This window comes from Aptenodytes forsteri, unplaced genomic scaffold (genome assembly GCF_000699145.1).
Source record: "Aptenodytes forsteri isolate BGI_AS27 unplaced genomic scaffold, ASM69914v1 Scaffold16, whole genome shotgun sequence".
NCBI lineage: Eukaryota > Metazoa > Chordata > Aves > Sphenisciformes > Spheniscidae > Aptenodytes > Aptenodytes forsteri.
Genome location: NW_008794753.1, coordinates 2,138,466 through 2,153,568, shown reverse-complemented (window position 1 = coordinate 2,153,568; position 15,103 = coordinate 2,138,466). Strand labels below are relative to the sequence as shown.

The following is a 15,103-nucleotide window of genomic DNA, read 5'->3' as shown; positions in this document are numbered from 1 at the left end:
TTGTTCAGTCTAAAGCAGAATGTTTGCCCTGTATTCTTATAACAAATTATGTATATGTATATATCAGACGATGATGAAGGGATACAAATACAGAGACAGATGACAGCATGTACAAGGATGTATATGTGGGGGGACGGGGAGTATCTTTGGTAACCTATTACCTCCCTCCCCTTTCAATCCAGTCAGTTTGTGAAATCTGTCATAAGTGTATAATTTTGGTTTTGGTGACTCTAGCTGTGCTTTGTAATAAACATATTCTTTGCCAAATGAATTTCAGCCACTGATATACCCAAAATTATTTCAGAGCCACAGGATACCCTTTGATATATTTCCCATCTAAATATGGAAACAAGTGATTTTAATGATGCTGAATTTCCACAGAATTAATATTGCTAAGCACTGCTGTCCCATATATGAAGTTGCTATGCATTTGGCTCCGCGTATGGGTATTACTTCATTGACTGCCATGCTCCCTCTCAACAGAGGAGATTTTGACAAGATAAAGAATGGAGAAGGTGGGGCTTGGTAAAAAGATAGTCATAGAGAGGAAATGACTTCCCAAAGAAGCTGAATGAGGGACCAAAGGCAAGAAGAGAGGTACAACTTCAACCTGTCATGCTGTAACAGGGACACCTCTTAGTCATGTTTTGCTACAAATGTCTCAACCCCCTGCTCTATTTCTACTCACTGTAAATTAATAGTGATGCCTCATTGCCCTCTCTCTTTTAAAATAATGTCAAACTGGATCTGTGCTTTCACAACAAAACATGTTAGGGCAATGTTTCAGAGCTCAACTTGTAATTACAAACTGAAGGAGACTCCCATAGATTCAAACAGTTACCAGCACAAGGTAGGATCCCAGGTTTCTGTCTTGTGTGATTGCTGTTTTGGAGTGAGCCTTTGACCTTCTTTCTCTGAGGAAGGTATCCGTCTGAAGGTTTTGGAAAGGTGAGTCTTCTGTAGCCAGTGGGTAGGAGATAGGTAAGAAAAGGGAAGGAGAATGCCAGATAATGATAAAGAGATACAGCATGGAGACAGTTGACAGCAGGTAAGAGGAGAAAAGAGCTTTAAAGGGTAAGAGACAGAACTGAATGAACAAGCCAGCATCACAGCAGATAGTTCTCAAAGCTGTCCTTTGGGAATATAGCTGATACATTCACTTATGTAGAATGATTGAGTTAAGTGTATGTGTATATACTATATGTATGTGTATATATACAAAAAATTAAACCCAGCATGAGTAGTTTGGTTTCTGGAGAAGTTGCTGCTGGCAAAAGCATAGATTTCTGTGATTATAGAAAATACTGGGGTGAGGGAAAGAAGAGTCGGTGGCTTCTGTTATGTGAGGAGCTACCTGGGTATAAGCAACTGCTGAGGCCTGTCCATTGTATGTCATCTAGCTATGTTCCTGCAGTAAATATTGTATAATAAACAGTTAAAGCAACTTCCATTATTTAAAAAAATTGTCTTCTCCAGGTTTGCAACGTGCAAGAGACCCTGGGAAGATACACTGAATACTTGTAACTACTTTGCTCCTGGGAAGGGCCATCGCATCCATTCCATCAAGACTGAGCTCAGTGGTAGTTCTTTCTCCACACTGTTACTATCAATTTTATTCTTCAATGCATGGAACATGTGTCAGCAGGATTAAACCAGGACAGTCTCCTGAATGTGGAATTCCAGAGAAGGTGCTGGCTGTGACTTCCAAAGTAAGCCAACAACATCCTGAAATTCTTGACTTTTCTCAGATACTTTTATTACTTGGCTGAATCTTTCTGCAGATATCTGTTCTGAAATACTTTGATGTGGAGCAAGCACTGTTGCTAGGCTGCTCTGAAAGCTTGAGATGGCTCTGACTTCTCCAAAATTTGTAGCAGAGGATTTGACACCAAGAGAAGAACTCATGCTCCATGATGGAAACTGTTTCCACTTCCTCTCCGCAAACATCATCACAATAGGTAAGTGAAAGGTTACCGTCCTTTCATCTAATAGTTTGATATTGAAAATACTTTCTTTTACTCCCAATTTACTTTTATTGTATTGAGATTTCATATGGGATTTCTAGATTTCCTTAAACTTGTTTGAGGGAATTGGGCTTGTATATTCCTCAGTCCCTTTTTTTCTGTGTAGTTGGTATGATGACTACAGTATGGGTGAAGTGTAGTTAAAAAAAAACAAAACAAAAAACCCCCAACAACCAAAACAAATAACACCCCAAACACTGCCGCCCCCCCAAACCCCAAAAAAACCAAAACCAAAAAAACCCCCAAAACCAGCAAACAGTGTCACTACTCTGGCCTGATTTTGACCTGTTCCAGTAGTATCCAGGAGTTGGTGGCATATATGAGACTGTAAATAGCTGATACAGGCTGGGAATTAAATGAGATGGTATTGGAAGGCAAAAATTGTAGCAAGTTTAAGTAAAATATGTAATACTGCCTTAGACAATAAGGATATCTTTGAATCCGACTTTCTTATGGCCTTGCGTGTACACACAGTCTCCGACGTTTGAGTCATGGGAAGGGACCTTCATGTGTAGAATTGCTGAAATTTTCTCATCACATATTCTTAGACTGGAGGTTTTGCATGATCAACTTTACATTTGCAGTCTTAGGAATGTTCAAACTGCGTTTATTTGTTTGTCAGCACAGTGTTGTGTTCACCTACTAGTAGCAAACCCCCTAACATGCAGGAAGATATGATTAAAACCGAGCCTTTTTTTGGCTCACTGTTTTAAACTGACAACTAGACCAACCCACGACCCCTAAACTCTTTTCTCCATTAAAAACAGTTAATTCCTTGGCGATTTTAATGGAGGGTGAAATTTATGTGTTATAAACTATTTTGCATGAAGGAACTATTTGGTTTTTCAGTGTTCATTAAGTACAGTATGAATTGTTATGAAACCTTTTGCTGCATGATAACATAAGATTATGACTCTAATGTTACCAGTGTTTCCCCAGACATGCTAGACAGCATAGTATCTTCATGTAACTGGTGACATTTATACTTGAATAAAGGATTGGAGTGTTTTTGAGATGCGCTTAAATAGATGGGAAACTGACTTCTACCCTCAAGTTAAGGAAAAATACAAATAGTACCCTCACCTAATGTGCTGATTAGAATCTTGATGTATTGTCTTCTGTAGCTGTAAATAATAATGGTATGGCAAAAAAATGGGGACATGGCAAAAATCACAGGTAGATTGGAAGGACAATATAAGAGTACTCTTATTTACCAGACCTTCAAACAGCACAAGTTTGCATCAGTAACAAACTGGCTCTGAATCGTTGTCTGACTTGTGGCTTAAGTGGGGTATGCACATTTCCCATAAAATGCCTGTGATCCCTTCTGATCTTCAACTGAATCTTTCATGGCAGGGAATGTTTCAATTGTTGGTTTGCTAAATATTTGAAGTTTAAAATGTCTTCAAAGATCAGTAAGCATATTTGGAGATACATGCTTATCTGCTTTTGAAACCACGGATAATGTGCATATCATCCATGATTTGTTAATAAAGAATGATAACATTGGTGCCTTTACAGAAACCAACAGATGCATCCGTGTTCCTGGCTGTGTGCCTTTCATTGTATCTGTAAGAATGTAAGGTCTATGTGTTTGAAAAGTGACATATTTCCAACATAAGTAGGTTTCCAAGTATAAAACCAAGCAGCTGTACACAGAAACTGCGCTCCTGCTTTTAGATTTTCATGTCCAAATGCAGTGGGAACCCAGTATTAGACTGTTTGCTTATTCTTATTCCTTGTTGTCCCCAACAGATAATGGGTATCTGGTTTAGTTTGAAGATGTGTCTAATAAAAGTTAACACTCTTCTGAAAGAATGCAAACCTGCCTGTGTTAAATTTGACCGTTGCATTTTTAGCCGCCTCCCAACGCTGGTTAGCAGAGATGTTTTCCTGAGAGATGAATTAATTAGCTGGAACATCCTCAGTGAGTAGCAGTTTGGTGGCTTGTAGCTCCTTTTGGCAATTAATGTAGATTGGAAACCATACATGTAAAAATGAAACTGACAAGACGCATAAACACAGATGAGAGAGAAAAGGAATAGAAGTCTTAAAGTCTTGGTGGTTTAAGAGATAAGCACTGGAATTTAAAAGGAATGTCTATCACTTTTCTTTGCAAGACAGGTAGACAGATGATGGCCAACAAGAACTGGCTTTTGAATGTAGGTAGAAATGAGATCTGCCATTTATTAAATGGTATCAATCATATCCCAATTAAACCTCAGTTTTAGGGTTTAATCCAGCAACTAGCAGAGATCAGGATTATATCTAGCAGGAGGAAAGAGATACATATTTTCATATCTGGCATTGAAAGTTCTATTTCCATAGATCTCTGAAGCACCTCGTGCTGGTCATTGATCCTAAAATAGGCAAGTCTTTAGATTGAAATCATGTTCTTAAGGACAGTGGATTTCAGAGGGAGGCGGATTGTAGGAGAAAAGACAATTTAGAAGAATTACAGAATTTGGTCTATGCAGCTTTGCTAGAGGAAATGTTTGTGTCTGCTGAATTCCTCTTAAGAAGGCGGTGATGTATGCTGAATCTTTTTGTGAGACAAAAAATTATTTTTCTTGTCAAAGCAATTCATACTAATAAGAAAGAAACAGTGGTAGCCCTGTAACTTAGCATTATCCTTTTTGTGGGTGATTCTAGCGCAGTTGCCTATCAACTATTTTTTGGCTTTCAACCAGGCTCCTTTATTCAGCAGCACCAAGCGATCCTAAGTATTTTATTCTTTAATCTTTACCAGATATATTCCCGAGGGAACGCTAAAGGCTGGGAACCGGGAGGAATCATTGCAATAGAATGCAGCTACGAAGGCCATAAGAGCAGCAAGGAAAACCCAACCCCTTTCTCAAAGCAAAACATTTTGGGCCACATGTTTAAAAAATGTAAATTAGTATCATAGGATGAGACTGTCAAAACCAATTGCAACTTTTTTCCTGGATTCTTTCAAGTGCTTCTGGAAAATCTTTCTTGAAGTTGATGAGAGTGGGATTTATACTGCCTCAGGTTGTGGCTCTGTGCCATGAAGTTGTCTGAATTGAGCTGAGAGAGAGAGAGCTCAAAGAAGAACTGTTGTTAGCTGTTGCTCTTTTTTGAGTGTTGACAGCTTGTGCAGAGGAAAATGAGCTCTTCTCTTGGGAAGCTCTGGAGATTACAGATGTGATTTTGCACATCAGGTGTTTCTGGAGATTGGGTAGGAGGAAGGGAATTGTGTAACTGATGTCTGTGGCAGATGAATTTGTGCCACAGGAGAGATCTGTAGGAGGAGGAGCTGGTTTGTTGCATTTAAAATAAAAAAAGTTGGTTTGCCCAAGATTTTAATTGGAATTTCATGTATTCAACACAGGACTCATTTGCTTGAAATACATTCTCATTTACTGCCTACGGTCATGAAGTAGACAACACTAAAAGTTTTGGCTGGGCTCTCACAGGAGCTAATGTCATCACTTTGGCCAAATTTTCAGCAATTGTGAGATCAATTTAGCTTTCTGCTGGCTTACAATTTGGGCTGATACATATATTTTTTACTAGCATTAATGGGGCTGAATATATTTGTATTGTAGTTGTATTAAAAATACCTTGTCAGTGAAAATATAATCCATAATTAACTGTCATTACACTAGTTCTTATCTTTATCTTATCATATATTTAGTGATACTAGTTTTTTCTAGTAGAGGTAGCCATCATGTTTGATCATCATCTAAATGTGCTTCTTGGGTTCACTGTATGCAGTAAATACTTAAATAGTGTATATTTATTCTTGAATTTATGCAGGTAAGTGGAGCATCTGTTCACAAATAAATTATTCCAATGACTGCTTTTTTGCTTTTTAAAAATAACCATGAAGCATATTCTTAATTGAAAGGTAATCTAAAGGAAATGGACAAATTTTTAACTTCCTGCAAACAGTAACTACGGTTTAGCTATTATGCCTGTGTTAAATGCATATGCATTTTTTCAGCAGTGTTGTAGGATTTTTTTTTATTCTTTCAGAAGTCTGTTGAGCCTCTGTTAGTGTCCTGTTTGCCTTGTTGCAGCTTAGGCAAATGCCCAGGCAGTTGGCTAAAAGAAGCTTGCATTGAGCGTCATGATCACTAGCAATGGAATGAAGCATGTGCTGAAGTACTTTGCTAATACCTAAGAGGTATTATTCTTAGCTGACGAATCTCTTGAATACTGAAGGCCTGTAGCTGGATCTTTAGCATTCCACTGTCCTCTCTTGCCTTTGCACAATTCTTGAGCTCTCCTGAACTCTGCAAGCTGTTCAATTCATATCTTGTGGTTCCTCAGCATGTGAAGATATGCTTGCTCATATGCTCTGGGGAAGGTTGCCCCAATACTACTATTATAGTGTGTCAATAGAAGAGGAGAAATATTTACAAAAATTGTTTCCTGCCTCTCACCTGCAGATGAAACCAATAATGATAATTTTTTTTCCTAGCTGTTTTGCATAAATTGGTTTGCAAGGGGTTTGAAAAAGAAAAGTGCAGAAATTTAGAGGTGAAATAGGTATATTACATCATCTGTGTGTTTTCTGGCACTACAGAAGTAAGATGGTATGTTCCAGTTATTGCAATATTATATAAACTGACTTTTAGGGAGCTGCTTGTTATTTGTAGGATGAATTGTGATTTGTTGCCTCCTGAACAAGAATTGTCCATTACATACTTCTGTACATAAAGCTCTATCAGTGTGCACGTAGGACAAAGTGCAAAGAAATGGCAGAAATAGCTGGAGGGAGAGAAAGTCTTCATTGTGCCTGTGCAGCACTTCCAGCATTCCAAAGCAAGTGGGTCTGAACCTAAACAAAAGCTGGTCTGCAGCTCAGGAATCCCTTTGCAGACTTGCTCAGAACACCCACTTGAGTTTGTTCTTACCTCCCTAATTAACTCTTTATATGACTCGGTTGAAATGCTGTGTAGTGCAGTGACAGCTTTTGTCTTATTTTGCCTTTGTATTGTAATAAATGCTAAACAATCTACACGGAAGTGATCAAAATACTGTTGAGCTGTTGTCTTGAGTAACCTATGCTTTCAAATATGACATTTCAGCTTTATCAAGCCTATGCTGTCAAATGTAACACTTCAGCTTTCTTGTTTGGGTGAATATATCTGCAAGAAAATTTAGGAAAAGATGGAGCTAGAGAGTTAAATCACTAGTTGGAATAAATCCATGCAGTTAAATAAATGTTCCTCAATTGATCGTTTGGTCCCATAGTATCATAGCTACCTACAATCTACTTATGTACCATACTTATTAATCTTAGACGGCTTGCAACTCTTAGCATTCTTCTGCAGCTTTCTGATTTGTTTCATCAGTTGAGACAAACAGTTTTCAAAACTTGTTGCCTTTTTTGGAATAAAAACTCTGCTTTTTTGTGTAGGCTGTATATGGGTGAGGAATAAGATTGCTATGTAAAAAGGAAATCTGAGTGGAATGCAATTAACTTTTACATAATTTTGCTGTATAATGTGATTCAACATTGGGAAAGTCCAAAATCAAGGAGGTATATGGCAAATTCAGTAATCCTCTATTTTTCAAATATGTTCTGGCGTGTCTAGACTCACTTTTCCCTTGTAATCTGATGAAAGTGGGTTGTGCACAGACATGCAAAATCCTGCTTGCTTAGATACATAGTACATCAGATTAGCCTCAAGAAGTACTTAAGATGGCCTTCAGCATGTGGCTCTAACATGCTGCCTGTCTACAAGAGCAGTGCTTCTGTCATGGCAGGGGGGTTGGACTAGATGATCTTTAAAGGTCCCTTCTAACCCAAACCATTCTATGATACAAGTTTAGCTGAAGAACAGACATGCAAGTGATATTATGTGAATTAGCCACAGCTGTCTGAAAGTAACTTGAATTCAAGCTAGATTTCTGTGAAACTGCCCATCAGTTAAAAATAAAATGTGAACTGATACTGTAGTTCTACAAGTTCTGCATGTATTAGTGAGTGACTGAAGAATGGATACTGGTTTGGGTTTGGTTTTTCTTGAATCAAATCTGAAAAGACACACTGTTTATCCCATGTGTTTAAACTTAAACATGTCATTTTCTTTGATTTGGTACTACATAGTGGATACTACAAAATTTTGCCACCAAATCCTGAAGTTTTTTATGTAGTCTCAACATAAAGAATTATGTTTTCAACACCTTTTTTCCTTCCTGGATGTAGAGTAAGGCTATAGTATAATGAACATTGCAAACTGCTGTTTGTCCTCCTTTTTGCTGCAGAGGCAGAAATGAACGTGAGGCTTGCAGAATGCACTATTGTTTCCTCTGTTGGCAATGTCAGCTTATACTAATTTAAAGTGTTCATGAGTCCGTGGACTGTTGTAATAAAGACATGAATCTAAGGATATAATACTGGACTGCTCAGCAGACCCAGATTCTAGCTCTGATTCTGTTAGTGACTTCTTGTTTCACTGTTTTTGTAACTTCACTTTGTCCTTCTGTTGTCTCTTATTTTGATTATAAATGGGAACTGCTGTTCCTGCACAACAGACACTTCCCAGTCATGTTTGAGTCTTTTATTACAGGTGCTGAAATACAAATAATAATAATGTTCAACCTAAACAATTCAGAAATGAAATAACCATGGTAAGATCTTCTAGACAGTGACACTTGGGGGTACTGATATCAGCTGCTTGGGAAGTGTCCTGCAAAATACAATCTGTAGACCCCCAAAAGGTCTGAACCCTGGGAGTTTTGTGTAGCTAGAAATACTGAGTTATGTGAGAATAAGTTTGGTATGTTAGTTATTCTCTTTCCTGCCAAAAAAACAACCAACCAAAAAAAAAGCCTAAGCTGCCCCATCTAGACATACAGAATTTTTTAAAATTAGATTTAGATGTTTTTGTATTTAAAAAAAAAAAAGCTATGTCTTTTATGATGAAGGGCTGTTTAAGTAAAGCATCTGTTGTATAAGGCAAATGTTCTTTTGGCACTCATTATGTATTCTAGGTACCAGTTGGTTCCATTTAGGGATGCCTGATCTAAATCTACAAGGGACTGACATGCTAAGAATGGGAGGGAAAAGGTGCTATTACTTTCAGGTTAACATTTCAAAATATTGGAGAAAGACCTAGAGTAGGGCTACGAGAAATGTTGACAGAGCTGTGTGTCTGTGAATTGCAGTGTGAACTGTACACAAGGATGGCAGTCAGCAGTTTCCAAATTCTGCTGCTTGCTTTTTGCAGTTATCCTGGATGAGCTGAATCCTTGCTCTGTGCCTCACAAGATTAAAATGGAGGACAATAACAGACTATCTGTGTAGTATTCAGCTATGTATGCCTGCTCCAGTTGATACACACTTCCTAGTCTGGGTAGAGATTTCCCCTGCAGTCCCTCTCAGATTAACATTTCACCTATATGCGGGATTTCTATAACGTAAATTCTGTGCCTTGGATGTAAGACAATGATTTCTTTGGAAGTAAGCTTGTGTGTATCTGAGGGGCAGAATTTGTCCTAGAATACATAAATTTAAAAAAAAAAAAAAAGGGGTGTAAATAGGGGGCTCAAAAGTGTTTCTGCGTCTGCTGTACTGGATGAATTTCTATTGAGGCTTCTGGGTGAGTAACATTAACAGTATTAACTTCATTTGCGGAAGAGGTGTGAACATTTAGACATTCATAAGTGTTAGACCTGTGCTGCAACTGATACACATATCTGCAACTCTGAGGTTTAGCACTGTCTGAACCTCGGTACCCGAGAGCTGGAACAGTACAGCTAAATAGTTTGAGATGTATTTCTACATTATTTCTTGAGCCCATTTCAGCTTAGAATTTCTCTGAGCTTAGGCTTTTAGTACTTCCTAATGCAGATTCAGGATGTGACTGGCAATTTCTAGCCAGACTTTTAAAAAACTGAAACAAAATTTGTTCTATTTGCAGGCATATATGTGCAAATAAGCAGCCAAGCATTTAGGTGGGTGTTTTGCCAGAGACATCACAAACTGATGTATTTTCATCTCCGGTGGTGGTGGTCTGGGGCAGATCTGAGGACTGAAGAAACAGTGAAACTGAATGAATTTTCAGTTTGTGAAAAAGGCTGTTTTCTGTTGTCCATGCTCATGTAGCATTCTTTAATACTGTTAAAGTCTTAGAAGAAAAATTGTTTGAAAGAATTTGGTCTTTGAGCAGTTTTATCTCCCACTAAGAGATGACAAGATTGTAAGAAATTGTGCCATTTATGTAATGCAGCGTGTGTTGTAAATGAGAAAGTATCTTGAATTACTTGATGACAAGAGCAACTTCCGGTCCTCAGGTCATGTTGCAATACAGAAGGTAATATTTGACTGTAACTTAACACTAGAGGGCAGCGGTGCTCTTAATTTTATCCATACATTCATTACACTATATACATGCATGTTCCATACATACATTACATACGTCTGATGTAGGGCAGAGATTTGCGAATCACATGTGATGGAAGGTACCAGGAAGACATTTGGCTCAGTATGCAGTCCCTGCTTCCCTCCCGCCTCTCCACCAGAAAACGGCTGAGCAGAAGGCTCAGTCTTAAGAGTCCAGACTGAACCACTTGAGTCCAGGTTACAGGGCCTCAAGGTATTTGTTTCCAGCTGCAAAAGAAATGTGAACAATCATTTTTGTGATGGCTTGTTAGAGTTTCTCTTGCAGATTATTTCAGCAATCTTCACTTTAAAAAAAAAAGTGAGAAAAGTCACTAGAACTAATATTTGCTTAAGTGTACCTCCCAAACATCAAGATTTATAAAATCATTTGAAGTTTGAGATGACAGATGATGACATATAAAGACAATGCTTAGTTACGTTTTGTCACTTGTTTGCAACAAGTGATTCCATGTAAGCATCCCTGATTCGGTTGTATTTCCATGTAATCACTGGATTAAAAAAAAAAAATCTTACAGCAATGCACACAATTCTTATCTTGCAGCTGATTGAGGAGTATTAATCTGAGAATTTACAACAAAAATTTTGAAAGTACTTGGCGTGGTTTTACACATAAGTTACTGACTTTTATACTCATTGTATTAACCATTGTCATTATTAAAGGACCTGAATTGATGCTGAAGTGCACATGAGAAGGATAGCTTAAGATGCATGAACAAACAATGCACACAATTCTTATCTTGCAGCTGATTGAGGAGTATTAATCTGAGAATTTACAACAAAAATTTTGAAAGTACTTGGCGTGGTTTTACACATAAGTTACTGACTTTTATACACATTGTATTAACCATTGTCATTATTAAAGGACCTGAATTGATGCTGAAGTGCACATGAGAGATAGCTTAAGATGCATGAACAAAACATAACTGAGCAGTCAAATCACTAGGAAACCAGTAAGAAAACAGACATTGTATTAACCATTGTCATTATTAAAGGACCTGAATTGATGCTGAAGTGCACATGAGAAGGATAGCTTAAGATGCATGAACAAAACATAACTGAGCAGTCAAATCACTAGGAAACCAGTATAAGAAAACAGACTGTGGGGAAGTAATAGTTGGAATTAATAAAAGCATTAGGAAAATTTAACTAAATGGAAAGTCTGGATTGATTGTAATACACTTGGGTTATGTCTTGTTTGTTTGTTTTGAGATATTCAAAGATATGTAAAACAGCTAATTTATATTTCAGATAATTTGTGCAAAAATTAATTTTGCTGTATCTGAAGCATTTAAAATGCAAAAGGGTCCAATAGGGTTCAAAAGTACTCTGATGTACTGCACTGAATGAAAATCTTTCTTGAGGCTGCTAATGTTCATGATGAACCAGTTAAAACTCACCTGATTAAGCATTTCAAGATTGCTGTAGAATAAATCCGGAATATTTCAGTCCAGTTTAATGGTCTTGATCTGTGCTCTCATGATTCAAAAGCAACATAAATCTCAAAACCTTCTAGCTTGTGTTTAGACTAATGTAAGCACTCCACAACCTGGATTCTTTCTCAGCTGTTATCTTCCTTTATCTATTTACAGAGTGGCCTTACAATACTACTATTCTGGTTTATATCTATTTCTGATCCTTCTGTAGGATAAATAATGATACAAGGCATAGCTCAATAGTAAATCTGGACCAAACTCTGTGAGGATCTTGCATTTCATTTTGACTGTGCTGAACACTGGTATCTTGTCTTTCAGCTGATGTGATTCATATATTCCTTTTTCCTGTCTTTGAGGAATGTACATTTGTTTTCTTAAGGATATTAGTTTGGATCAAATGAGCTTTTTAAGCCTTGCCATTTAGCCCAAATAGGTTCAACAGGCAATGAAAAACTGTCAAGCTTTCTAGATTAATTTCTTTCTTGGGTTTGTTTGTTTGGCGTTTGTGTTTGCCTGTTTTTTAGTAAAGTGTATAGTAATGTAGTTCTTGGAGGCTCTGCGCCAAGATGCCTAAAGGTGTTTAGTCTCCTAACTCCTATTTAGGCACAGACATTCCCACTGAAATGTCTTGGAAGTTAGGAGCCTAAATACTATTGAATTTGACACCTGCAATGGTGCAGAGGTCTCCAGTTTGTTGTCTCCAATTCACACATCCTTTGACCTTGGACAGTGATGTTGTTTTAGAATCATGAAATAGTAGTAACTGCCTGTCTTTGTGGAGTTTTGTTAGGATAAATGTGTGGAAGGTTGTGAAACTGTTAGAAATAGCAATGGCAACCATAAAGGTACTTAAAAAACAGAGGTCTGATTTCTTGGTCATTCTCCATTGTCAATAGGAATATTGCAGTTTGGCCTCACCTTTCTTTGCTGTGTGCTATTGAAGTTATGCGACTATAATGAAAAAGGGAGAGTTACTTGGATAGTCAATTTATATGCTATGTTTCTTCCATAGACGTTAACTAGTGAAGACAAGATAAAAGGTACTGACTGAACTGTGTTGCAGAATCAGTGTTTTTACTGTACTAGGAAAAAAAAGCAGCGTACTACACATGTAGATATAGCCATACGGTAGCTTTATAGTAGAAATCTGCATCTCAGATTTTCATTTCTGTAACAAAATCATCAGGCCTTCACTTCGAAGTTTGAAAAGGAAAGTAGCAAATGGCAGGTTTGATGGGTTAAATCTTTCTAATGAGCAGAAATTCAACTCAGACTGCCTTTTTTGAGGTGCTAAAGACTATTATATTACTCCAAGACAATTTAAAGCTCTCTAGAGAGTCTGTGAGCAAGTTATATTGCCCTTACAGAAATAACCAGTCTTAGCGAGGAGACTGACCAAGCCCCTCTTTACTTTAGGCTTTAGATGGCAACAACTGAGGAATATGCTATCAATATAGTTGTCTGATCCAAGCTACCGCTGTGATGTTAATGGATCTGGTTTTGTGTCACTTGTGGAAGAAGTGGAATTATTTTGTTAAGGTAAAGCCTGAGGCGTATTAAATTTTTGGTGTGCTGGTGTTAAGAGCTTTTATGGTTGAATGTGGATTAGAAACTAGATCACCTGAATGTTACCCTTTGTTTCTTCTTCCACCTCCACCAAAATCTCCCCCCTCAAGTTTTCTTGCTCTTTCTCTTGTATATCTGTTGCTGCCTGTAAAGATTTTAGAAGTTTGTAGTGGGAAATGGGACACTTCAAGCAGAATAAATAGTACTGTTTGCACACACGTTCCAGAGTCTAGGATAAGAATATTGCTAATACAATGGTCTGTCTGTATCGTTATTGCCATCTACTGGATGAATGCACAAATGCTAAGCTGGCATCATGAGCACAAACCTAACTAAAAAGGAGAGAGAGGAGACTTTGGAACAAGAAGTTACATATTTTTAATATATAAATATATTTATCTTCCATGGTTATTAAACAGTTCTTGTGAACAGTATACTGACAAAAACATGATGCATAAATATGGCTCTTCTACCATATAGGACCAGTACTATGCAGGCTTCCCGCGAAAGAGAAATCACAGAAGACTGCACTGCATGTGTGCTCATATTTACATAGTCTCCAAACATTCACTTCGTCTTCTGAAATGCAGGTTTGGAAGGTTTCATGCTGCCTTGGAACCAGTTCTCTCAGAGTACTGTTATTCCTAGAGCTTTTGTACCTGGCATCACTTGATGGTTATTACCTAGGGCAACTACTACTGTGTTCCCTCAAAAATGCTGCTAGTTGCAAGGCAGAATAAAAGTTCTTGATAGGTGTGAGTATCTGGTAGCAGGGAAGCTACATTTCTTTATAGTTTGATTCTTAAAACCAGTGAAATAAGTAAAAATAATGCTCAGTCAGATGGTTAGAATAAGCGCAGTATGTTTAAAGGTAGTAAACTAAGTTCTGGATTGACCAAACCAGTGCTGGAACAATCAAAAATGAAGTCTTTATAACGCTGCAAGGGAAAAAATATGTTCCTTTCATTCATTTGGATGGGCGCTTAGCCTGTGTGTTTGTCAAAGATGGGAGGCAGGGAAAATCCAGTATTCTTTAACAAAGTTTAACTATATTGGCATTATCTGTGGGAAGTTCTTCAGATACAGCCATTAGCTGTGAATAAGTCTGTCACTCAAATCAGCTCAGAAGGATGCTGTTCTTGTAAGCGCTGTAAACGAAAGCTGAGTCTCTCTCCCATACATTTTGTCACAAGTAAATTATTTCTATCTGCTGATAGTTCTGGTAAACTTAATCCCCCTGAAAGTCACTGCATGCAGATATAGCCAAGTGACTCTTAGCCATTGTGTCTTACAGCATGGACTATTGTCTGGCTTTGATTTGCATTTGGAGTTTGGCAAATGGCTTTTTAAAATCCAAGCATCCCTGACTCTGTGATTCTGTGAAACCTGCCTGGCTTTAGATATTGCTTGCCTCCCAAAACATTTAAATGCCCTTCATCTACAAGCAGTTTTCTTTTTATCTTTGTTCACATCAGAATCTCATCTGCCAGTTCGATCTGAGGTTAAATACTTCATCAGAGAGAGGAATGCTTTGTTTCTTGAGAGAACAAATAACTTTGGTTGTCTTCTGAAGCAAATCGTAGTGGTTTTCTACAGTTAATTAACTATGAGGAACTGCTTTATGGTGGCACTGCTATTTTCTAGGCAAATCCAGGATTCTTCAGCTGCATCACTGGCTATATAGTAAAAAAAAAATGAGA

The 15,103-nt window shown here is 37.7% G+C and overlaps 1 protein-coding gene across 2 annotated transcripts in view; it reads left to right on the top strand.

Annotated features, from left to right (window-relative positions):
* Window positions 1-1,743: 1,743 nt before the first annotated feature.
* The window catches only part of PLCH2 (phospholipase C eta 2), a 104,544-nt gene continuing 91,184 nt past the window's right edge, over window positions 1,744-15,103 (top strand). For both annotated transcript variants that reach the window (XM_019470724.1, XM_019470723.1), the window contains exon 1: window positions 1,744-1,958. In XM_019470724.1, the coding sequence (XP_019326269.1) occupies window positions 1,847-1,958 (112 nt within the window). In that variant the 5' untranslated portion in view covers window positions 1,744-1,846. The remainder of the gene's footprint in view (window positions 1,959-15,103) is intronic.